This window comes from Carassius carassius, chromosome 7 (genome assembly GCF_963082965.1).
Source record: "Carassius carassius chromosome 7, fCarCar2.1, whole genome shotgun sequence".
Taxonomy (NCBI): domain Eukaryota; kingdom Metazoa; phylum Chordata; class Actinopteri; order Cypriniformes; family Cyprinidae; genus Carassius; species Carassius carassius.
This window is the reverse complement of record NC_081761.1, coordinates 33514714-33541330: the sequence shown is the minus strand read 5'-3', so window position 1 is coordinate 33541330 and position 26617 is coordinate 33514714. Positions and strand designations below refer to the sequence as shown.

At 34.4% G+C, this 26617-nt stretch overlaps 1 protein-coding gene across 1 annotated transcript; it reads right to left on the bottom strand.

Moving 5' to 3' along the window:
* Positions 1 to 1422: 1422 nt before the first annotated feature.
* On the bottom strand, positions 1423 to 25947 carry LOC132143992 (homeobox protein Meis1-like). The gene is made up of 14 exons (XM_059554669.1): positions 25577 to 25947; positions 24408 to 24601; positions 23383 to 23521; positions 23176 to 23226; positions 22976 to 23026; positions 22707 to 22857; positions 21779 to 21792; positions 18872 to 18962; positions 16347 to 16492; positions 9334 to 9410; positions 5456 to 5514; positions 4006 to 4095; positions 3108 to 3205; positions 1423 to 2338 (listed from the first exon to the last, which is right to left on the bottom strand). The coding sequence occupies exons 1-13, from the start codon at positions 25586 to 25588 to the stop codon at positions 3144 to 3146; spliced, it is 1137 nt and encodes a 378-aa protein (XP_059410652.1). The 5' UTR covers positions 25589 to 25947; the 3' UTR covers positions 1423 to 2338; positions 3108 to 3143.
* Positions 25948 to 26617: the final 670 nt, after the last annotated feature.

Genomic DNA, 26617 nt, shown 5'->3' with positions numbered 1-26617 from the left:
CGGGTTTGTTTTGGCAGCGAGTTTAAACAGGAAAGTGGAAGAAGAGCGAGCTCAAGCAGTAAAATCCAACCCAGACATTAGAATTTTACTGACCATCTCTCACCTTCATACCACAGATGGTTCAGTTACAAGCGAACCACAACCCATGTTCATAAGCCACTTTCTCTCGTTCAGTCCTCCTTCCTCTTCTATTAGGTGAGAATGAAGGCCTACATATGTATGTTTGTCTGGACATGGACTAGACATGAATTCACCCCAGCTGTTGATGAAATGTTCAGTTTAACCAGAACAAGTCATCTACAATACAGACCACAGGAGAAAGCAGTACCTCTTGTGCCCTACAGAGGACGATACACACCCGCTCCAGTGCGCACTGTGCAGTCCACTTACTAAAAAGCTGAGTTTAAAACAAACAACATACTAGCATACTACTATTTCTCCAGTATAGTATGTAAATTAGTTACAGTATGCATAAAAACATACAATGTTGCGTAGTATTTAACTGAACCACACAATTGAATACTGTATCCCACAATGCAATGCGCCCAATTTGAAGAATTAACTGCACATATAGTGCCTTCTTGTATCATTATTTGATTAGACATTTTTAGAATTATTTGGTAGAGTTTAAGACTTACAATATTTTTTTAAAAACAAAATTGGATATAATAGTAAATGAAACCTTTTTAAGATGGCAAAGAAATGTAACATACTAAGGTCATGTGATTACAGTGTAGCTCTGTTTGAATCATTCGTAATTTCATGTTGTTTTACATACACTATCATTCAAATGTTTGGGGTCAGTCAGAGGTTTTTTTTATGTTTTTGAAAGATCTGCTCACCAAAGGTAGCTATATTTCTTTGATCAAATATACAGTAAAAACTGTAATATTGTAAAAAATATTATTGCAATTCAAATCGACTTTTTTTCTATTTAAATATGTGTTAAAATGTAATTTATTTCTGTGATCAAAGCTGAATTTTCAGCATCATTCCTCCAGTCTTCAGTGTCACATGATCCTTCAGAAATCATTCTGATATGCTGATTTGCTGCTGGAGAAACATGTCTATTATTATGAATGTTGAAAACAGTTGTGCCGCTCCATATTTTTTAATAACAGTGAAACTTGATATTAAAGATTCTATTATAAATAGTTAAAAAGTACAGCATTTATTAGCTTTTGTAACATTATAAATGTCTGTACTGTCACTTTTGATCAATTTAATGCATCCTTGCTGAATAAAAGTATTATTTTCTTTCAAAAATATTTTTCATATTTTACGCTTAATAACTTTGTTTTTAGGATTCTTCAGGATTTTTTAGCATTTATCTGAAATACATTTTTGTAACATTACAAATGTCTTTAATGTCATTATGAATCAATTTAATGCATCCCTGCATTAAAAACAAAAAACGTACTGATCCCAAACCTTTAAACAGCAGTGTACTGTATTTAAACTTAATATGTACTGTACAATAATATACTGTATAGAAGGCAGTACACTAGTAGTCCACTTCACACACAGCCAACGAATCACAGTAGACGTGCAACAAAAATGATATAACACACATGTTGAGGTATGAATTTTTATGTGAATAAACCCATACTCACTGAAAACCAAAACCAAACACAAACACACACACACACACACACACACACACACACATAGTGTGAAAACACAGCTCAGCTCACGTCAGTCAAATCCAGACAAGCATTAGAACCTTTCAAAACCATTGACCGTCCAAATGCATCTGAGCGAATGTCTGCAGTAAATGATGTGTGAGAAACCTACAGCTGCATTCGACAGGCAACACCAGCGTTTATGAACCTTTTCAGTGTCACGTTAGACACATCCAGCAGCTTTATATAGATTTACAGGCTTTGTATTGAATTGTTCTGCACAGATTAGATCATAAACTCTTGTAATAGACGTGTGGTAGCGTGACGTCGCTGTGAAAATACTCCCGGGCTTTTGTCTGCAGAATAATGACTCTTCATTTGAGGTGGCGCTTGAGCTGAAAGACGAGACCTCCCAGGCCACTCGAAGATTCACCTGATTCCAGGTGAAAGGTCACATGAAGGAATCTGCCAGCCCAGGTTTTGAGGCATTGCTTTATCCTGAATTGTTTTCTCTCTGTCCTGATACGCTTGATCTGCCCATCACAGGGAACGTGAGTCCCGGCGGCCATCTTGAAAGCGTCTGTGCCGCCTGGTTTCGAGAATGAAGCTGTAGGGGGTTTTGTACCATTGAATAAAGGCCGTTCATGGTGGTGCAAGTCAAAATCCAATCCGGGTACTTGAGCAAAGGATCGATCCTCTCGTCAAAAAGCCTGACTCTGTAATGAAAAAGAGTTGAAATCATTTATGAGGGAACAGTACTGGCGACGGCAGCGTCACAAATCAACCCCGCTGACATCTCTAGCAAAACAGCCGCTTTCATCTTTATCTTTTCCTGTGGGTTGAGACATTAACTGATTCTGATGTCATAAACTGTCTCCACTGAGTAATTGAGTGACTAATTAATCAGGCTGGGCGGTTTATATCAAGTGACAATGGAATTATGGGATAGGGATATCGAGTAGATTTCACAAATGTGGCCATTTCCATTGATGTATGGTTTGTGCCAAAAAAAAGAAAGAAGAAAAATCGAAATATTGAGAAAATCACGTTCTTATTTCTAATCAGAAATTACGTTTTGATATATCTATGGAAGGAAATTTACAAAATATCTTCATGGAACATGATCTTTACATAATATCCTACTGATTGTTGGCATAAAAGAAAAATCTATCATTTTGACCCTATTGTTGGCTATTGTTACAAATATACTTGTGCTACTTAAGACTGGTTTTGTGCTGCAGGGTCACAAATAAACAAAGAAACAGAAACCCATTGAATTATCATGGAATGTTCATGAAGTCGAAACACTTGAGGAAGTATTTTCTTGTAAAAAATACTATAATACTAAAATATTTTTTACAGTGTACAGTTCATATAAATGAGAATTGCTCCTCCAAATGATGAATGGTGTGTAGAATGGTGAAAGTGTTGGCGGGCGGGAACAGCCGTAAGAGCTGGAGGGGAATCCCTGGTGCAGTATGTTACCTCTGCTCTGTGTTCAGCAGGATGCCAGGGGTTTGTTTACATGTAGTGCCACTGACTCTCCAGCCCCATGTTCACTCCCCCAAGACCACCCAGAGCCGCTGAGAGACAGACAGACACAGACACAGACAGAGAGAGAGACACTTTCATCATACGCATTTCACAAAAACATCGACCAACAGCCCTGACGATGGATTTTTGGAGAATTTTGAGTAGACATCGTGTAAAGTAGCAATTTTGCATACATTTATTGTTACAGTTCAAATATTTTGGGGTCACTAATAGTTTTTAATGTGTTTGAAAGAAGTCTCTTCTGCTCACCAAGGCATAAGAGTAAGAGTAAAAATTACAATTTAATATAACTGCTTTCTATTTGAATATATTGTAAAATGTAATTTATTCCTGTGGTGCAAAGCTGAATTTACAAAATCATTCCTCCAGTCTTCAGTGTCACATGATCACATCCTTCAGAAATCAGTCTAATTTGCCGATTTACTGCTTAAGAAACATTTCTGATTAGTATCAGTGTTGAAAAGAGTTGTGCCGCTCCATATTTTTAATAGAATGTTAAAAAGTACAGCATTTATTTGCTTTTGTAACATTGTAAATCTCTGTACTGCCACTTTTGATCAATTTAATACATCCTTGCTGAATAAAAGTATTATTTTCTTTCAAAAATATTTTTACAGTAATCAGAGAGATAAAATGGGCTTAAACGTCATAAATCAAAGTCCACAACAACACACTGATGGCTTCATTTTCTATAACTGAATATATATTTATGTAGATGTTGGGCTGAATCTTCCTCTTCATTTTAATAAAGCAAGCAGTACTCTGCCGTGCTGGCTTCAGTCATTGTGTCCATCAAACATCTGAACATTCAGACAGAGGCTTGATGTACCTGATGGTCTGATCCCCATGTGCGACTGTCCGTCCATTACAAAACCTCCCATTGGCTGACCATCAGGAGTGTATGGGCCACCGTGACCTACTGCGCACACACACACACACACACACATATATATTACACAAGAGACAGTTAAGAAGATCAGACATAACTATGCTTCCCAGAGGACATGTGTAAACAGAGGCGATGCTAACAACACTCCCTTTCCAGCTCAACCAGAACATTTACTGAAACCAGACTACAAAAATGGGTCAGAAAAGTTTGAAAAGATCATTTTGTAAGCATCCGTTTCGGCCAATGTCTTTGAGGCCCATTGCAAACAGCAAGCCTTTATCCAATCACACCAACACAACTCACACTTCATCCTGAGGAGTGTGTGTGTGTGTGTGTGTGTGTGTGTGTGATGGATAAGGCTGAGTTCAACTAATTCATCCTGAAAAACATTCAAGGGGCAGTTAATACAGCACACGGTCTTGAGTTTAAAATAGCACAACACAACTGAACAGAAAGCATGTTTGGAGATATACGATTGGTCCAGTTTTTTATTTAAAACTTTAAAACGTGTTATTTTGATTTATGTATATATAGTGTACACCCTAGGAAAAAGTAATATACTTAAATTACATTTATCTCATACCAAGTATTTTTCAAATCTATTACTGAGATATCGCTTACTGATATAAAAATTATAATTGAACTTTATTTGCCATACTACTTGTGCAAATTTGCACATTTCTTAATATTAAGTCTAAAATGTGTTTTAATGTCACTTTTACTAAGGATTGTATGATCTGTCTTTTAATGCAAGATATTTTAGGTGTACCTGAAGTGTACTTGAAATAGTTTCAAATATACTTCAGCATCTCTTTAGTTGGACTTCAGCACTACTTCCACAATTAAAGTGCATTAAGTACAAAATTAGTTGTTCTATTTTAGCAGACTTTAAGTATAGCAGTTCAGTATACCAAAAGTACCAATGCATGGTATTTTTATTTAGTACATAAATATCTAAATGCATTTGCAGTATACTCAGTATGAAATAAATGTATTTCAAATATATTTTAGTATATATTTATTTCAATAAAAATATATACTAAAATATATATTTTAGTATATAAAAATACATGATTGTATTTATATATACATATGTGTGTGTGTGTAAAATTATTACAATTTTAAATAACTGTTTTCTGTTTGAATAGATTTGAAACTGTAATTTATTCCTGTGAGGTAAAGCTGAATTTTTGCACATTAAAACCTTTCAATTTGAGCCATGGTCTTAAAAACATGATGCTCATGGCGTAAAGCACTGAAAAATGCCATGCAACAGCCAAATCCATTTATCTCACAAACATTTGCATAGACCGATAATTAAAATATAGTGCAGATAGAAGGTGAGAGCATGTCCTGGAGGAACGGTTGAGTCCGTTTACAAGGCACTTGCCTGCGCGGTTGGACTGGTCGATCATCGGCTGGACGATTCTTCTCCTGGCATTGATAAACCTGATGAAGCAAAGGAAAGAACAGGGGTGAAAACATTACAAAAAGGCAATAAAAGCATATTTATGTTTTATTAACGCTGCTGGCTTCTGTCAAAGGCAAACATCACTACAATTATTTCTCATACTTATGATTATGGTTTTGAACAAACCAAGAGTATTAATCTTTGGCGTGCAACTCATCCAGCACCGCTTGTGCTCTAGACATGAATCCTCAAATCATGCCGCTTATTAAGTCTGAAATATCAGATTTATGGTGGATAATAAAATGGATGTAAAATCCAATAGACAAGTCATATGTAGAGAGATGAAAGCCAGTACGAAAGACCTAGCAACAGCATAGCAACCACCCACAACATGCTTCCGGCGGGAAATTTTTAGAACACTTGTTTATTTGAAACAGAACTTCAATGCTTTCCGCGTTTATTCCCATGCTACGCTTGACCTCTGACCCCCTGACTCAGTGACCTCACACCCCGGGCAGCGGCGCAGCTCTGCTCTTTCTCTGCCTAAAACATTCCCCGTGACCTCTGACCGCCGGGTGCCAGGGCACAAGTCCACACATGATTAATGACTGTGCTGCGTCTCCCCAGGTGCTTCGCTCGCATTTTAACCTTCACAAAGGAGGGGAAGTTCTACGTTTAATTCACAGGAAGTGAGTTACACACTCTGTGAGACGTGTCACCGTCTGAAACCCAAGAGTTCTGGGTGAAGAGAAGCCTGTCTTCACATCAGGCCAACTTTGACCAGACATAAACATTCACAGTATTACCTTACTGCAAAAGAAAGAAAGTCTCATCTTCAGAGAATATATTATTGTTTTTATTACCATGCTGACAAACTAAATAAATACATAATAATAATAAATCTAAAATTTCTAATAAACTCTTTGGGGAAAAAACACCTTTTATGAACTATTACTTCTCAAGTACATTTATCTCGTCTTAAGGACGTGATATAAACTTATACTGGAAAACAAGAAAAATCTAAAATTTGAGCTTTGCATATGTAAACGTCCGTCAATAAGATTTTTCTGAAAGAAATTAATACTTTTATTCAGCAAGGATGCATTAAATTGATCAAAAGTGACAAGGAAGACAATTGTAATGTTATGAAAGATTTATGATGTTTCTATTCATCAACGAATCCTGAAAAAAGTAGCAGACAATAATCAGAAATGTTCCTTGAGCATCAAATCAGCATGTGATTTCTGAAGAATCATGTGACACTGAAGACTGGAGGAATAGTGCTGAAAATTCAGATTTGCATGACAGAAATAAATTACATTTTGACTATATATTCACGTAGAAAACCTTTATTTGAAATAATAATATTATTTCACAATATTACTGTTTTTACTACATTTTTATTCAAATGAATGCCTTGGTGAGCATTAAAGCGTTAAAAATGCATAATCTATTTCCACAGCATCCTACTCTTCACATTGCAATGTACTGTATGTTATGCATTAGTATTGCACACAAAATAACGAAGTTAAAAGATTATAGAGATCACATGGAAAATTGAGAATGCAAATGTTATAAGATTTTATAATAAATAGTACATATTATGTTGCACAGCACAGCTTGAGAAGCACTTCTCTCAAGTAATGCTGCATTGAAAGCAGTGATAAACAGGAAGAGCATTCAGAGCAGGTACTATAAACACTTTTGTGAGGTGGTAGAGGGCCAGCATCTCTCTCAGCTCCGCCCGTTAGGTGACCAATCACAGATAGGAGTCGTATCCCCAGCGGGAACGGGCCTGTCCCACTCTTTTAGGGGGTTAAAAGCTGACCCCTCACTGAACCCCTCTTCTCACCACGAGACCAAGTTTACGAGCTTCATGCCTCTGCCTGTTCAGACACACACACACACACACACACACACACACACTTGTACATGGCCCAACACGCACGCCAAACACATAACAACACTACGCAGCAAGTCAAATATTTGGGGGCCCTTTCTGGTGCATAAGGGAGCAAAGAAACACATAGTACCTTTCCTCCACAATCCAACACAGAACAAACCTGCTGTGCCATATACACACTCTTATTAATGCATATACCTATTTATAGGAATAAATTAAATATTATAAATAATAATAGTCATTAAATATATATGAATAACATTAAATTATAAATAATAATTATATGATTTTAAAAAATTATACTTAGACAAATATATATAAAAAAATATTTTCTATATAAAATTATAAACATATAGATAAATACACTCTTTTTTAATATTTATATATTTACTTTAAAATTGATATATTAATATAATGCTATAATATTTTTCTTAAATAAAATTCAAAAATTATACATATAATGTATCTATGTTTATTAGTATGCATGTGTGTATAATTATGAAATTTACTAGTAATTTCAGATTTGAAATCGTTACAATTTATATATATATATATATATATATATATATATATATATATATATATATATATATATATATATACATATGTGTGTAACAACTCATGAAAATATTATATTTAGCTTTTTAATACTAAATATTTGTTTGCAAATGATATTATCCATATAATAGAAGTGAAAAGTTGATTTAAAATCAACATGAATTCCAGTTAATGCTTTATGTTCATGCTTACTGTCACAAACAAATACGTGTTTAATTTCAATTTAAATATATCTTTGTTTTACATCACCGCTTTTCTTAGTTTTAACATTTGTGAAAATCACAAAGCTTTCTGATAATTGCCAGGTTTGAATAAACGCTAAATCATTGTAGCCTCAGACATTCAGACCCCACGGTACATTCCTAGGCCTCACAGTTTATATTAATTCACCATGTGATATTTGTAGCCTATTGAAGCTTAAACTCAACAACAAATGTTCCTGTCTGGAAACCGTAGACATAAAGTGCTCTTTTAGTCCCACTGTATTGTGAGTTCATTCGGAGGACAGTGTGTGTGTGTGTCCACGTTTAAATAAACCAGTCCAGCTGTTTCCAGTGATAATTTCTGTTTAATTTGACAGCAGCTCGTTTTCGCCCCTCTCGTTCCCTCACCTGTTTCCTTCTGGAGCTGCAGACATACACACAGCACTTTCTGCGCTCTTGTTTGTCTTGGGCTTTGAAGAGCACTTAATGCATTTTCACTCTGGTAATTAACATGCTAATTAGTTGTCACTTTGATTATGAAAGGCTCTTGAATCTGTGCATCATTTGTTAATTCGTTTTGGTAGATGCATATCTGTCGTAAAATAATCCTATGCATCTCGTGGCATATATTCCAAGCATTCTGAAGGTATACCGTGGGTTTGGTGAGAAACACACCGAAATGGCACGTTATTATAATTGATGAAAATCTATCTTGTGTTGCAGTCCTGTGTGCGAGGCATGTCTTGCCTAAAAAACATGGACAGAACTATGCAAGCTCCAAAAATATGATCGAGATTACATGAAGCAAGGGTTCAGTTGCTGCAAGCATAACCGCTGTAAGTGGCGACCACAATCTGTTTTTGTGCGGTGAATGACTTTCTGCCGAGAGCATGAAGCCATAGAAATTTAAGAGAAACCAAACACTCAAGACTATAAAAACAAGCCTGTTGAGTTTCTCTGAAGGATATATCTGTCTGTCTATCTAGCTCTATCTCTATTTTTATTGTATTGGCTTTTATGTACTTCAAAACGCCAGATTGTATCCGTTTTTTCAAAGAAGAAAAATCCTTGCTGTAAAATCCTTTTTGTTTCTCATTAGAAATAACAACAGACATCTCATTTCAGAGCACTTGCTCATACTTGTGATTGGCTTTGAGTTGATGTTGTGTTAGTTTGATCTGATGAGCACTTACCAGTTGTTGACCTGCAGGATGGTCAGTCCAGTGTCCTGGGACAGCTGCCTCTTCTGTTCCTCAGAGGGGTACGGGTGCTGCAGGGCACAAACATTAACAATCACAAAACAAGCATATGTACAACATGTACAATCTAGGGTTGACATGAAATAGTGTTCTCAACACATTTTACTTCTGTAATGTGACGTTACTAAGTGAAACACAAATGTTGAGATTGAAATATTGAGATAAAAAAAGTTTGATAAAACCATTAAAGTCAAAATAAGGTCAGTTTTGATTTCATGTTGACTTTTAAGCATTTTATGCTTAGATTGTAAATTCATGTAAATTCGTCAGAGTCAAAGGTATGGCCACAAAAAATATTCTTAAGATTAATAGATGGATGTTTGAAAATGAAAAAAAAAACAAAAAAAAAAACTTTTATGCATTTGTGTTATAAATGTATTATGCATTTTTAAGAATATTAAAATGTTATATTAAATTGTGAATTATATATAATATTTTATGTATAAATGTATACATTATTTTCATATTTAATATATAAAATATAAGTAATTTGGATAAAATTTTAAAATGTATTTTAATAAAACTTATAATACACACACACACACATATATATATACACACACACACACACACACACACACACACACATATATATACAGTATACACACACACACACACACATATATATATATACATATATATACACACATATACACACACACACACACAAACACACACACACTATTTAATAATTTATATTATATATATTAGAAACAATCATATATATACACACATACACACACACACACACACACTATTTAATAATTTATATTATATATATTAGAAACAATTAAGATTTCTTAAGATGAATTACATTTGAACATTTTATAAATTGTATTTAATAAAACTTGAAATACATAAAATGATTTTAATTATTTGATTTATTATATAAATAAGATTTACATAATTAAGATATTTTTGGTCATATTAAAGACACTTTGGTCATTACATTTTAACATTTATTTTAATAAAAATAAAAATGTCAAAATGTAATTATATATATATATAAGATAAATTATATATACTAAAACTAAATATTTTCAATTGTAATAATATTTCACAATTGAACAGATTTTACATTCTTTTTTTCATCAAATGAATGCAGCCTTGGTGAGCAGAAGAGACTTCTTTCAAACACAGGAATCAGGTTTCGGCTGCCATTGTTCCTCTGTTGAACTGTGTTTTGCGTCTGTACTGTGTTTGCATGAGCAGCCAAACAAATTCCTTGTGTATCTTGGCAAATAAAGCCCTAAACTCTAAAGGAAAGCCCATGCGCTAATCGGAGAGTTGCCAGCTGGGATTTAGACGCCAAGCCACTAAGTCATTACAAATTGCTATCCTGTAACCAAGGGTGACGGCTCAAGCAACCACCAAAGCCTTTCTCTAAACCCAGAGGAAACGCACACAGTGACCGAGGAGGTCTCAACCTGTCATTACACAGCGACTGATCCCAGGTCAGCCATCTGAAGCTCAGGGAGATCTATAAATAAAGAGGGGTGTGTATTAAACTGATCGTGTAGCAGGGCTTTTACAGCAGCGACTATAAACACCTCACCCATGAACGACTCTCTCTTAACACCTGTTGCATGCCGAGAGCTCTGGTAGCAAATGGTGGGTAACTTTACGAGCGACTGAGCCATGCTGGCTGGAGGTGTGTGTGTCCTGTGAAACTCAATGAAGAGTTAAAGGTGTGTGTGGGGTCATTATCCTGTTTACAGAGGCAGTAAAACTGTTAGGGCTCTAATGATGGGTAATTCAGGGTGAACGGTACTTAAAAAGACTCTAAAACACACCCAGCCTCACCCGCTGCAGCTGTGTGTGTGTGTGTGTGTGATGGTCTCTGTATTGTACTCAAACACTGCGTCCAGACTTTAGACTAACCTCTACTCTAAACTCTACTATACCAGCATTCAACTGATGGGTCACAACTCCCAAAAATATCAGAGACAGAGACCATAGTAGATGCATATAATAAAATTCATAATATAGTACTTTTGCATATTTTGTGGCATATATTATATACATACATTGCACACACAAAATTTTTTTAAATAAAGACATTAAACTTTAATATACTTCATGTATAATTGTTTAATTTGATCTTTATTTAATATTTTATAGTTGTAATAATTATTTATTTTTTCTTCCCAAATGTGTTTAGACCTTTGCACATTTTGGGGCATAAACTGTTCATGGTAATATTATATGATAAGCATATAATATATCATATTATATATTAAGATACCAATATTTAAACAATGGGTGTGTATCTAAAATAAAGCTATGAAACAGTTCTTTTAAATAGTAAATATATTTAAAAAATTTAATTTTTTGGATCAAATAAATGAATATTGTTATATTCTAGATTATCATCCTACTTTATTTTATTTATTTGGTATATAAATACAGCTTTATAGATATTAAATGGCTACTTTTAATTAACTTGCAGTGTAGCAAACCACATTTTTCAAAAGGTAGCTTTATAGTATCTATACTCTAAATTACGTGTAGCTTGTTACTTGGCAAGCTAGTTTGAATGTAGCTTCTCTAACACTGAACAAAACAGGTTTTCATTTTTAAAAAAGATGTTCCTGCAAAGACCCAGCAGTACGACTGTGATTTTCATTAAGTTTGCAGCGCATCCCAAAGCGAGGCTCTCTGTTTCATCTCTGCGTCTCGTCTTCGCCTCCCTCCCCTCTGCATTTACCAAAAAGTCTGGCTGTGATGAATCACCTCTCCATTTTTCTTTTCCACATCCCTTTCTTTTCACGGCTAGGACGGAAATTCCCCGTAGGTCTAGCAGAGCCTGGTCCCCAGGAGGAGCTGTCAGAGCCGTAATGGATGGTGTTTTGATAAAAGCGAATTCGACCCCTGGAGAGACCCCGGGGAGGAACCCCAGCAGATCCATCCTCACACAACATGCCTGTGCAGTTCAGCTAAATGAGGTCCGTCGTGCCCCCACCCCGCGCTCCTCATTTTTTGGGACTGACACTAATTGCGGCACCCTCATTACAACCAAATGCTCCTGCGCTTCAAAGGAAAACTACATCTGTGGAGAAACCAGCTTAAACAGTAGCATGAACAGCCTAGAAAGTATAAATAAAGCCCTAAACAAAAGCCACTGTTACAGGTGGGTGTTGAATAAGTGAAATCCCTCTATATCCAACCGTCTTATATAGTGGCATTAACTGAGATGTAAAAGAAAAGTAGTGCCTCATTTTACTCTTGCATGTCATATTTTCTCACAAAATATGTGGAATCTGTAGCATTTTTGCTTTCGACAACCATCTGTAAGGTTGAAGAAGTCCTGTATTATCACTTCATCATCAGAAAAAATGCCATAAAGACATAATTTCTGGAAAAAATACAAAATAAAATAAATCTTCATTTAGATTTTGTGGGGAAAAATGGTTTGTTGATATTTTTATACATTTTATATACAAGATTAAAAAATATATATACACACACATTCAAATGTTTGGGAAATATTTGATATAATGTTTTCTTTTTTAATATATTATCAAATGTAATTTATTTCTGTGATCAAAGCTGTATTTTCAGCATCATTACTCCAGTCTTCAGTGTCACATGATCCCTCAGAAATCTCTCTAATACACTGATTTTTATAATCAATGTTGGAAACAGTCATGCTGCTTAATATTTTTGGGGACCTGTGATACTTTTTTCAGAGTTCTTTGAAAAATTAAATGTTAAAAAGAACAGTGTTTATTCATAGTATAAATGTTGTTAAAATAAACACTACTATTCAAACGTTTGGTGTCTGTAAATGTTTCTTTATTTTTTTTTATAAATTAATACTTTTATTCAGCAAGGATGTGTTCAATGGATAAAAAGTGGTAGTAAAGACATATTTTTAGAAAATATTTATATTTTAGATAGAAAAGTTATTAGCATTTGAATTTGAAGGTTTTTTTTACCTTTAAAAAAAAAAATATCACAGGTTCCAAAACAATATTAAGCAGCACAACAGTTTCAACACTGATTATAAATCAACATATTAAACTGATTTCTGAAGGATCATGTGACACTGAAGACTGGAGTAATGATGCTGAAAATTCAGCTTTGCATCACAGGAATATAGATTAGATTTTAAAGCACGTTAAAATAGGAAACCAAAATTAGTAACTGCAATAATATTTCACAAAATTACTGTTTTTTTTCTGTATTTTTGATCACATAAATTTAGCCTTGATGGGCATACACCCTTAAAAATAAATAAAGGGTGATTCTGCAGTGATGCCATAGAAGAAACATTTTTGGTTCCCCCAAAAAACCTTTCAGTGAACAGTTCTTAAAAGAACCATTTTGAAGAACATTATAAAAATTCACATTTCTGCATTTGAAAGGTTCCATGGATGTTGTGTGTGTGTAAGGGTGTAAGAGGATCTTTTGAACCATGTATACAGCATCACCAAATTAGCCAATATTTGGCCAAATCAAATATTGTGGCAAATCAACAGAATTTTTTTTTCAAGATACGGATCCAAACTTGCATATTTTTGGGACACAAAACTTAATGCAACTCTTTCTCATGCAGCAATAAACTGTCCAAACCAAAAAAAAAAAAAAAAGTGCAGTAAAAGTAGTCAAAATGACTCATATGGGTCTTGAGCAACAGTAAGAATGCAGAAAATAATGACTGGGTGACCTATTCCTTTGGAATGGGCGCAGTAGAATTAAAGGGTAATCAGCGAGCGGAGGTCTGCGAAATCACATTTACCACTGACAAACACGAATATGGAGATTGAAAATGATCAGAGCCTGGGAAGAGGCAGGGTGGAAAACATATGAATTAGGTTTTGCATGAGCTTCTCGTGTTTCTGAACTTCAAACAGCAGGATGCAGTAACGTCTGCGATGGTGCTGCACAGTGTTTGTGTGGCTGCTGGAGCTGAATGGATCAGGCAACTGTAAAGGTAAAGGTTGGGGGCGCGTTCTTTTACACCCATGACCTTTGACCCCCTAATGATCTCAGGGAATGTTGTAATGTCATCTATCTGCATGCTAACCACCTTATTTGGCGCCTGAAGGACAGCCCTCACGTCTACAACCCACAGTCTGTTTCATTGTTCACCTCCAAATCACTGTGAAGTATGTTTAGGTGTTTGTGCGCTGCTACAAAATATCTTTACAATAATGTTATATGATTATTGTCATGTTAATTCATAAGTTGATCATGTATTGGTTTAGGCCTGTACTTTAGCAGGGTTTGGCACTGTTGCTAAATCACACAACAGCCCAAATAATCATCTGATACAAAACATGCAAAGTAAAATGGTCTCTTTATTTTACCACTCCATATTGAAATAATTATAAATATATCAACACTTCTTGCATTTTATTCACCATCTTGGATAGATTTTTTCCAGCTTGTGCATATGGGACTGACTCCTCTTTGAAGGATATTTATGATTCTGCCAGTTTGGCAAAAATAAAAGATCTAATTTTCTTTGCTGTTCAAAGGTTTGGGATCAGTTTAGGATTTTTTCAAATGAAAAGTCAGTAAAACAGGGGAGAGAAAAAAAAGTAATTTGTGAAATAGTATTATAATTTTAAATAACCATTTTCTACATGAATAAATGTTCAAATGTAATTTATTCTTGTGATGTAAAGCTAGATTTACAGCATCATTACTCACATGATCCTTCAGACATGTCTTTACTGTCATTTCTAAACAATTTATTGCATTTTTACTGAATGAAAGTATTTATTTCATACATCAAAAGTGGCTTTTGAATCCACTATATATTACCAAATATATTTTAAATATATTTCAAAATATACAAAAAAGATCCAAAAATATAAATGTAAATATATTTTCTACCAATATACATTTAATCTTTTTTTAATCTATTTTAATATATATATATATATATATATATATATATATATATATATATATATATATATATATATATATATATATATATATTAAAAGCATTTAAAATGTATATTTTGATAAAAATGTATGCAGTGTGGTTAGCACATGTTTAGCTCATTCCTGTCCTCTCATGACTCCAAACGATAGTAAAAATACAAAAGAATAAAAGCAATCAGAAAGCAAAAAAAACGTCCTTAATGTTGGTTGCTCAGGCAGCCTTGTGTTGTGCTGCTTCACATCTGCTGTCAAGAAGGCAACAAACTACTCACTAATTACCCGATCTAAATCACAGCCTTTATGTGGGACACATATGAGCTAGTGTTTATGCGGCAGTGTGAGCGCTTATTTGTTTGGAAGGAGATTCAACACATTTCCGAATGAGAGAGAAGGAAAATAAGGCTGCAGAAACATCTTGTCAGTTCTCTGAAAGCAATATCACTGATTACGTATTCAAAGCTTGAGGGAGGGGGAGGGGCTCCGAGTCGTGCCCGCCCACTTTACCATGGAAACCGTTATCACACTTTACACATGACAACAGTAAGGAAACCCTGCTTGTGTTTCATCCCAATATATCGTTACACCAGTCATTAGTGCATCTGTGTGTGTGTGTGTGTGTGTGTGTGTGTGTGTGTGTGTGTGTCACTACTAGCCTCCAGCTAATGTGGGAGCGTCACTGAGCTTGAAGTAATGTAGCCGTGCAGGTACAGACACGGCTTCTTATCTTGTTCTGTGCATCTGTAAGCTGTTTTATAGGTTTATATGTGGGTATTGATGACCTTCAGATTAAGTTTACAAATAAAGAAACTTTAGGTAACATGATAACTAGTAACGCACATTCACCCGCACTTTCATTAATCTTAACTGAACGTTAATATTTCTGAAAACCTATCGTTTACATTTATATTGCATACAGTTTAATGACTTTTGGCTTTAGTTCAGCATATTCTGCTTTGGTTTTTACCCTGTGAGAAAGTAACACACCATGTAAATTAAGATTGTAAGAGCTTGATTTGCATGATGACTGGGAAAGCAGTGAGGTGTTTTACCGAGAGGTGCTGGAACAGCCATGCCCTCATGATGTTGGTGGCAACTTTGGGAAAAATGCCTCTTTTCTTGTTGTTCTTCCTCTCTTTATCAGGGTCTTCCTCCTCTCCGGTGCTTGGAGACGCAACACTCTGATCCAGAAAGTCACCTGGGGAAAAGAAAGCAATTACAGAGCATTAACAGATGTTAGATAATATTCTTTGTATTTGCATTGGCTGCATTCGTTTCCCAAACGAGTCATTTTTTAAACGAATACCAAGGCGTTTCATGTTGATGTCAACATGAAATATTAGCATACTGCCATCCCACTTGTTGGTCTTTTCATGTTGGTCAGAATGAAAATGCTAATTCATTATTTGCCACTAGACGCTGTACAGAAAGCAGCACTGCGCTCACAAACGCTTCTTTATCAGGCATCACAGGCTCATGATGGAATGAAACTGAGACCAATCACCGCAGATTAGTATCATGCAAAGTAGGGCTTTGGAAAAATTAATCGTGGATCGAATCATTTAGGAGACGTTGAGCAGGTAAGGTAAAAAAAAAAAAGAAGCATATTATAAGACAGTGAAAGTGTTTTTTGACCTTACACCTGTTGTTGGGGACTTCCAAAACCAAAATATAAACCTTTCATTACCCAAAATAGGGGCACTTTGAACATTGTAGAAACCATTTAAATGGGGTTTTAACATTTCAAACACCTTCTAAAACATTCAAAAGCATATTTCGCTTTATTCACTAATAAAGTACATCACAAGTACTTTATTCATTTTCATTCATCATAATTTGAGCATGATTACGCTGATCGTGATTACATCATTACAACTGTAATTATCTGAAGTTCTGGTTGATATGGTTTCACCATCTCTGAAGTGTTTTGTTAGCAGTTAGTTTTATTTAAGGGGTCATATCTTGAGGAGCCAAATTCTCCTTTTGTACTGTAACAAACAGAAAGTTTTTAGAGCTATAAATGTCCTCCCTTGTGAAAATGACCATTTATTAGGAATAATCAGAAAAACACCTTGAAGTTGTTACAACTTTCTGATGTCAGACAGAAAATAAAACTGCATTGTAAAAAGTGTTAAGATGCAGCTGTTACCTTAAAGAGCCATTTCTACATGGTTAAAGGTAGTTTTGTTGGTATAACTTAATTTATGTAGGATGATTCACTGATGTTTGATAATACTTTTGACAATTATCTCCTTTTACATGAAAAGAAGTCATTTAGATAAAACCATACTGGCAAAAAAACTGTGCTTTAATTTCATGCATTATAAGGAGGGTACAAAATGTCATGAAAATAAAACTATTTTTTAAAACAAACAAAAAAAACTGACAAAGCAAAAAAAAATATAACTTGCCCTCTTTAAAATCAATCTTTAAACTAAAAAAGACACAATGGTGTTTACAGTGATACAAATCTTAAACATTGATAATCTTTAAAATCATAAAAAAAAACTTTTATACTTAAGCATCAGAAAGAGGGAACAAAATGTAATGAAAATTAAATTATAGGTCTTTTTGAAAACAAATTTAAAATGCATGGCATGGGCCCTTTAAATTCTGTCTAAAAACCTATTAACAAATATTTACATTATAAAAAGTTTTAGCCATTAATAGTCTTAAAAGCATAGTAGCTCTCTAGTTTTATGCATCAAAAAAGACATGAAAATGAATTTAGTTTTTTTTGTTTTAGGAAACAAAATTGACAAAAAAGTTAAAAGGTTTGACATGGCTCCTTGACCTGAAAGCTTAAAAAAAGTAAATAATAAAGTCAAGCAAATGTTTGAAATGTTAAAAGTATTAAACATTAGTAGTCTTAAAAGCATAATGACGGGGAAAAAATAGCCCTTTGTGTTTATGAATCAGAAAGATGGCACAAAATGTCATGTTTTTGAACACAAAACTGACATAGAAAGTAAAAAGGTGTGACACAGCTCCTTTAAATTTGTCAAAAACGTAAAAATGACATCAACCAAACATTTACAGTATAAGCAATGCTCTAGGACAGACTCGTTGCTTCACACATTTAACCGTGTGTTTGTCTGTCTGTTGTTTCTCTTTCTCAGGTAGTGAGATATTCTGTCCGAGACAGACTCACAGCTGCTGTGCTGAGGCACAGCGAACAAAACACACACACACACACACACACACACAGATGCGGTGCTCGGGGAAGTATGTACTCTGGTTTTTATTGGCCATGGTTGGTGCTCAGAGCAGAGGAGCCCAGAGAAGAGTCTTTATATCAATCATGCACCATTTCCTGTCCAACACACACACACACACACACACACACACACACACACACACACACACGAGCGGCTATAGTTATTTAGGAGCAGTCAACCAGTGTGTGTACTTGCATGTTTGTGTGTGCGTGTGCAGTTGGAGACCCCCGTGGCGGTGCTAAAGTGTAAATGTATGCTAGAGATGACAAACCTGCAGTAGATCTGTTTCACTTGGCACAGAGCGAGGCCTTCTCAAACACTCGCGTGTGTATCTGTAGCGTAGCGTGTGAGTGTGTTACCGTGCTCGCTGCTGTTGTCTCCATTGTGTGAGCCGGTCCGTCTGCTGCAGGCCGCAGGAGCTTCAGAAGAATGAACAGATGCTGCGTCGTCCTCCCTCCAGAACGCCTAGAGAGAGACAGACAGGTAGACAGAGCAATAAGCTGCGTTCAGTGTAATATACGATTGGTTAAGTACAGTATAGCGTTGCATACCAGAGGCGTGCTGTAAGGAGTAATACAGAACACATGCTGTAAGAGCAAACAGTTGAAGAGCACTACGGACTGCTGTATATAAACACACGTGCACATACACGCACAAACATCTGCGCAGAAATTATAAGACAAACAAACGCACTCGCATAAACGTACAGGATATTTTGAAAACCCATCTTGTCGGCTTTAACATTAACTGATTGGTCAGTTGAGCGTTTGAACTGTGCTAAAATACATAATATAATAACAGCTATGACGTGAAACACCTGTGCATCTGGCAAGTGTGTGTATTACACACTGCACAAACAGACCAGCTATGAACGCTGCATGTCAGTGACAGCTAAATATTTTTATTATGTTGTAAAGATGCAATCTGATCAGTGTGTTGCATTTAACTGACACTAAACCTAGAAAGAAATGTCTTAACCAGGGGTCAGCAACCATTCACACATGAGCGCTAAGAGCAAGACGGATTAATATTAGAAGAGACTGGGGCTAGTTGTCACAATTTGACTCCAATTAGTATTTCTTATAGTGACGTTAATTGTTAAAAGTAGTTCAAAGTTTTCATTAAAAAAAGAACTTTGCTGTGTTATTGTCACTTTCTTTTCTTTTTTTGTGACAAAAAAGTCAAATAAATTGTTTTTGCATTTTTAAAAAAACGAATTTTCCAAGTAATCTCATATAAAAGCTGTATGCAAAATAAAAATCTAAAAATTATGTATATTTATTAATTATATATATATATATATATATATATATATATATATATATATATATATGTATGTATATGTATGTATATATATATATTGTATATATTTTACATTTATGAAAAATTGTCCCTGTCACCCAAATGCAATTACATAAACATGATGACATTAGTATGATATTTTAGCTTTTAGAGGGTTTTGAACTAGGTGCTTAAAACCAACATTTAAAAACACTGTTATGGGATTTTTTGTGTGTAACTGCACTAACCTTCAATTAGTTTCCCATGTGACATATATATATATATATATATATATATATATATATATATATATATATATATATATATATATATATGTATTTTATTTATTTATTTAAAAAATGTTAAAGTAACTTATATCTACATTCCAAATTACATGTTTTATTCTGTTATGAGTTGTTTTGGAAAGCAAATGCTTCAAAATTGAGTCAAAATAAAGTAAGTGGTTTACTTTTCGTGATCCAGTGCCAGTTGTGCACAGAATAGCAACATACTTTGGTCTTCTCAGAATAATACTTTGTATAAATAAGGAGATGTTCAACATCTCTGCACAATGAGCAGACAAACTTGTGACATGCTTATAATACTGTACCTCAAGATTTTCAACTAGACAAACATAATCCCTAATGTTTCAAATGCAATGACGGTGCCTCTTAAAACCACATGATTAAGAGAAATGCACTGTGAGTTATTATAACATGAAACCAAACTCACAGAGAACAGCAAACATATGTGCAAACAATGCAGTAAAGGGAAAAACATGCTTCAGTGATTTGCATTAGCCATTGAAGACACACACAGCACACTTGATAATCAACACTTCCCAAGTTTGCTGCATATATATATATATATATATATATATATATATATATATATATATATATATATATATATATATATTCTGATATAACAACATATTTTTATTTATTTTTAGGCACACAAATTCCCTTAGTGACCAGTTCAAGTGCTGCTGCAGTTTGACACCAACAGTTAGGAAGACTTATCAAAAACACTTTGTTTAATTTTCTCCGAATCTAAATATAATTAGAAATTAGGGCATTTTGAGTAACCTGCTACATAAGATTGAGAATGTCTTTTTACTCGCTGAAAGGTTTCATCACACTTGTGATCACGTTGCTGTGTCATTATATTCAATTGGGGAATGCATAATCTGAATTATCATATGATCTGCAGTCATTTTGCTGGATTTAATTATGCATAACATGGACACTGTAATGTGAAGAGTTACATTTCATTTCACCTCAAAAGAGCAAAAATGATTCATTATAAAATGACAGAAGATTGATTATCCGCTGTTATTTAATACAGACAAGGAGGATGGATAGTCTGTGGCCGTATTGTATCACATGAAACAGGAGTTTCAGGCCTCCCCACTAAAACATACTGTCTGAATAGTGTTTCAAGTTTGCTCCGCTATTTATTGAACGATGAAATTATAACGTCAAAATATATTAATGTATTACGACAAGAGTAATACATTAGAGGCCTTTACGTTTACTGATTTATTTATTATACAGGTAAAAAAATTAAAAAATTTAAATGCACAAATATTCCAAATAATCTCTTACTAAAGCTGCATGCAAATAAATATAGACAAATTTAAAAAACATAGGTTTGTTAACAAAAAGGCCCATAAATCTTGATTTATATATATATATATATATATATATATATATATATATATATATATATATATATATATATATACACAGTACAGACCAAAAGTTTGGAAACACTACTATTTTTAATGTTTTTTAAAGAAGTTTCTTCTGCTCATCAACCCTGCATTTATTTGATCAAAAATACAGAAAAAAACTGTAATATTGTGAAATATTATTACAACTTAAAATAATAGTTTTCTATTTGAATATACTTTAAAAAAAAATTTTTATTCCTGTGATGCAAAGCTGAATTTTCAGCATCATTACTCCAGCCTTCAGTGTCACATGTAACATCCAGTCTATCACATGATCATTTAGAAATCATTCTAATATTCTGATTTATTATGAGTGTTGGAAACAGTTCTGCTGTCTAATATATTTGATGAATAAAAGGTTAAAAAGAACTGCATTTATTCAAAATAAAATAAAAAAATTCTAATAATATATATTCTAATAATATATTTTCTTTACTATCACTTTTTATCAATTTAACACATCCTTGCTGAATAAAATTATTGATTTTATTTAAAAAAAAAGAAAGAAAAAAAATTACTGACCCCAAATTACTGACCAGTATATTGTTATTACAAAATATTTATATTTTAAAAACATAGCTTCTTTTTTTTTTATTCATCAAAGCATCCTAAAAAAGTATCAGATGTTCTGAAAGAATATTAAGCAGCAGAACGGTTTCCAACTTTGATAATGAATCATCATGTTAAAATGATTTCTAAAGGATCATGTGATAATGATCCTAAAAATTCAGCTTTGCATCACAGAAATAAATGATAATTTAAAGTATAATAAATTTAAAAACAATTATTTTAAATTGTAATAATATATCACAATATTAAAATTTTTTCTGTATTTTTGATCAAATAAATGCAGGTTTGATGAGCAGAAGAAACGTCTTTCAAAAACATTCAAAATAGTAATGTTTCCAAACTTTTGGTCTGTACTGTATGTATGTATATATATATATATATATATATATATATATATATATATATATATATATATATATATATATATATATATATCCATTTAATATTTAATTTCACATTTATGTTCTATGTTAGCATCTATTAAAATTTGACTATAACAAGTAATTCAAGTTTTAATGAAAAAGCTCTAGTGGCTTCCTGGCTCTGTACAAAGCATGAATATACAGCATTCAAAAGCAACCAAAAGTAGAAAGATGTGAGCTGAAGACTTGCCGGGTCTGTCCCGCCCGGGGTGCGTGTAAATTCCTCTCCATCAGATCTGGATCCCCCCTCTTTATCATCCACCATCAGATCAGTGGGCATCTTCCCCTTCAGACAGCTGATGTAGCGATGACAGAAGTTGTCACACAGCTCATGCACCTACCATAAGTGCAGAATTTAGCATCAGTGATCGGCCTTTATGATATTAACATGATGTAGGCCACGTCGCTCATAATAATAATAATAATAATAATAATAATAGTAAGTGAAAGCCAACCTTCTCTAATTCGAGGAGATGAAATCGTAACACTTGTATGGCTTGAATCATCTAAAACGAAACGACATATCACGTCGCAAAAATGCTTTGTGATTATTGATTCATTTTATCCAGCAATCAACTTGGATTTGAATTTCGTCAAGTAAAATTATTAGCATATAAACAAACAAAAAAAAATCTCAAACCACAGGGCGACCTACCAAATTATCCAAGTCTGGATTGGACGAGAAGAAAGGTTTTTCCGCCCTTATCTGAAATTAATCAATAGCGATCGTATCGTCAGACTGTAATATCGAGGCACAGTTTTCACACATGATTCAATTGGGCTGCGTTGTCGGAGGCTGATATTAGTACAGCTTGATGCTAATTTAATAAATCGCCGGTAGAGAGGTAAACGTGGGCCTGACCTGTTTTGAAAATACTGTAATATCTTCGTCGAAGGACTCGGACGAGCAGACGTCTCCGGTTACTCCGCTCTCTCTCGGCGTACAGGTCGCCAATTCACATTTCTCAAAAACTAGTGCAAGCAGAGGAAAGAGAGGGTGCCTGCAAAACAAACACATCCAGCGGCGTTTACAGCCGATTTGTGGCGAAAATAACGCTTTGTTAGTCCTCAAGCACAGCACTTTCAGGCACGAGGCAGTCCTTTTTTCTTTTCTTTTCTTTTTTTTAACAACAAAAATAAAATATGAAATTAAACCTATTTTTATGTGAAATTTTAAGTTATTTTAATTCCAGGTTCATGCAAAATGTATGGTTGTTTATGGGAAAAACAAAGATCATTCTGGCATTGCAATAAATGTGACCTTGGACCACAAAACCAGTCATAAGGGCCATTTTTTTTATTGAGATTTACATAATCTGAAATCTTAATAAGCTTTGCATTCATGTATGGTTTGTTAGAATGGGACAATATTTGATCGAGATACAACTATTTGAAAAGAAAATCACCTTTAAAGTTGTCCAAATGAAGTTCTTAGCAATGCACATTATTAATTAAAAAATACGTTTTGATATATTTACGGCAAAACATTTACTAAATGTCTTCGTGGAACATTATCTTGGCTTAAATGATTTTTATTTTATTTTTTGCCTAAAAGAAAAATCGTTCATTTTGACCCGATTAACCCGTGCGACTGCTTTTGTGCTCCACATATCGTTAAAAGCTGGTGTAAATGAGGGAAGTAAAGCTACATTTAATTTTTGCTGAATTTCTATTCTATTAAAATCCCACTGTCTAGGCTTCATATAAACTTTTCAGTGTTTTTCCCAGTAGGCTATTGCACTATAAAGTAGCTAGTCTAACAGAACATCCTAAAATAATAGCACCATATAACAAGCGACTACACTGGAAAATATTTCGCATGGAAATTCTACCCTACAGCCTAACTCATCTGCATAATAAAACTCATAGTCTACTAATCTCACATACCCGTAAATGGCGTCTTTATCCCGTTTGAGTGCGTCGTTAACGGGCGACGGGACGCCGGGAGCCGGGAGGAACTGATGAAGCGGCGGCCCGTGACCCATATGCACCGCCTGCATCGCTCTGGCCGCGTGAGGATCCCCGTACATCGGAGACGGCATCCCGACCGCATCCCTCCCGTAGTGGACCAGATCCTCGTACTGAGCACATTCAAAACGTGCAAGTTAAAATCAGACCGAGAGTTTGTTGTACACACATCTTGCAAATGTTGATAGGCTATAACAACAGCCAAGGAAGGGAACAAAGCTCTATTTGTTTAAAAGGTTATAAACTGAGCATCAAAAACTAATTATCGAATTACACGTCAGTATAGATTCAAACTGAAAAAATAATTAAAGGCGGAACAGTTTTAATTTTGGGGCTCTTCGTGGCTTCTAAATGTGCCAGAACGTGCAAAAGAAAATATGAATGAATTGTAATTAAAACATTTTAAACACCTAAAAATAAATAAACAAATAAATAATTAAACACACGGAAAATTTAAATCCACATCTTATGTCAAATTTAAATGAACGCTATCTTAAAATTACCGTATGATAAGAAACCGACATCTGGCTAAAACGAAATATTTTTATAAGGCTATATGCTTTTTATTTCTACTCGAATTTCTTGTAGTTTACTGCAATTAAAAAAAAATTATAATTCAAAATATGGCTTAAAATAACTAAATAAATTTAGCAATGTTTTAACGGTGTATAAAAATTATTATTGTTATCGGTCTCGGATAAGCATCCAACCAGAGAAATATGAGTTATGAACAGGCTGTATGCATCAAGTTACGCTTTTGGCTGTCAACTAGCCTATATAAGGAATTAGTGGATATAATTTCAAAATAAAAAATACTAATTTGAATTTGATACCAATTAAAATGATTTTAGACGGAAATGAAAAACGGCGTGCTACAACAAATGGAAATATATGTGAGCTAATTTTTTTGGTGGCTTCACTTGTTGCTGTGTGTATTCCAAAACAACTTAGGTGTATAAACACACATTATTCATTCAAGGTATTAAAGGACATCTGACTGTAAATATGTCCATTTTTATCAGCTTCCTAGTTGAATTAGTCTTGACGGCCACGTTTGAGTGTTTTTTGTTGCGGAGGTTTTTACGCACCCGTTGCGTCATGAGGACTCCGTGTCACCGACTCCCTGCTCTCAACGCGTCCGTGTCTCAGTGCAGCGAGGCCGGCGAGCCCCACACCGCATTCAAAACTCTCCCGAACACCCAGCTCAAGTACCCCTGATGAACAATAACATCGTAATCCACCCAGATACTCCTGGTCAGCTTTTGCAACAAACGCAAAGCTGGCAATCAGTAAATTAGAAATCCAGTTCTCACGCTCCGAGATAACCAAAGGGCGCTTCGGATGTCGGATCTGTTTTTCTATTTCCAATCGAAGATTTGTAGCCAAAGGGTGGACAAGCAAACTCCATTCGGGTGTTTGATCGCTTGGCTGGTTTATTCTTAATGCAATAACACCTCTATGAGATGTGAGGAGCGTGGAGAGGGAGGAGGAGGAGGAGAGGGGCACTTGGATTTCTTAAAGGAGACGTACACAAAGACCAAAGCGAACCCGTGCGTAAAGAGCGCACAAATGTATTCCGAGCATGCAGGCCACTGGAAAAAATAAAATAAAATCCTGTATAGCTTTTAGGAACCAAATTTCATACCAGACAAGATTTTTTCATACTTGGACCTAAGCCAGCTAACAGTCTGAAAGTACAAGGTAACAAATGACCAGCTTAGATTTAGGCCACTGTTTTCTAACTAGATACCATTTCGTGTCTCATTACTACATGAAATTAGATTAAAAAACATCCTAATAATGGGACGTGATGACACCTTCTAAAAGTTTAAATAAATTTGGAGGAAACTGAACTATCTAGCATTTTTTTGCTATTTACATTTCTAAAAGTTTGAAAAACACAAAAATTAAACACTGTAGCTATAGGTTTGATTTACTAAATGCATCTTCTAATTTACATCTGTTAAACACTGAATAGGTTTCATTTACTAAATGCATCTAATTATAGTCAGAGAACGAAAAGGATCAGTAGTGATCTAATGTACTGTAAGCTGAATTTATTAACCATCCTTATGGCGCCCTCTACTGGCATTATTTGTGTTGAAAAAATAAAACAAAAAAAAGTTAAT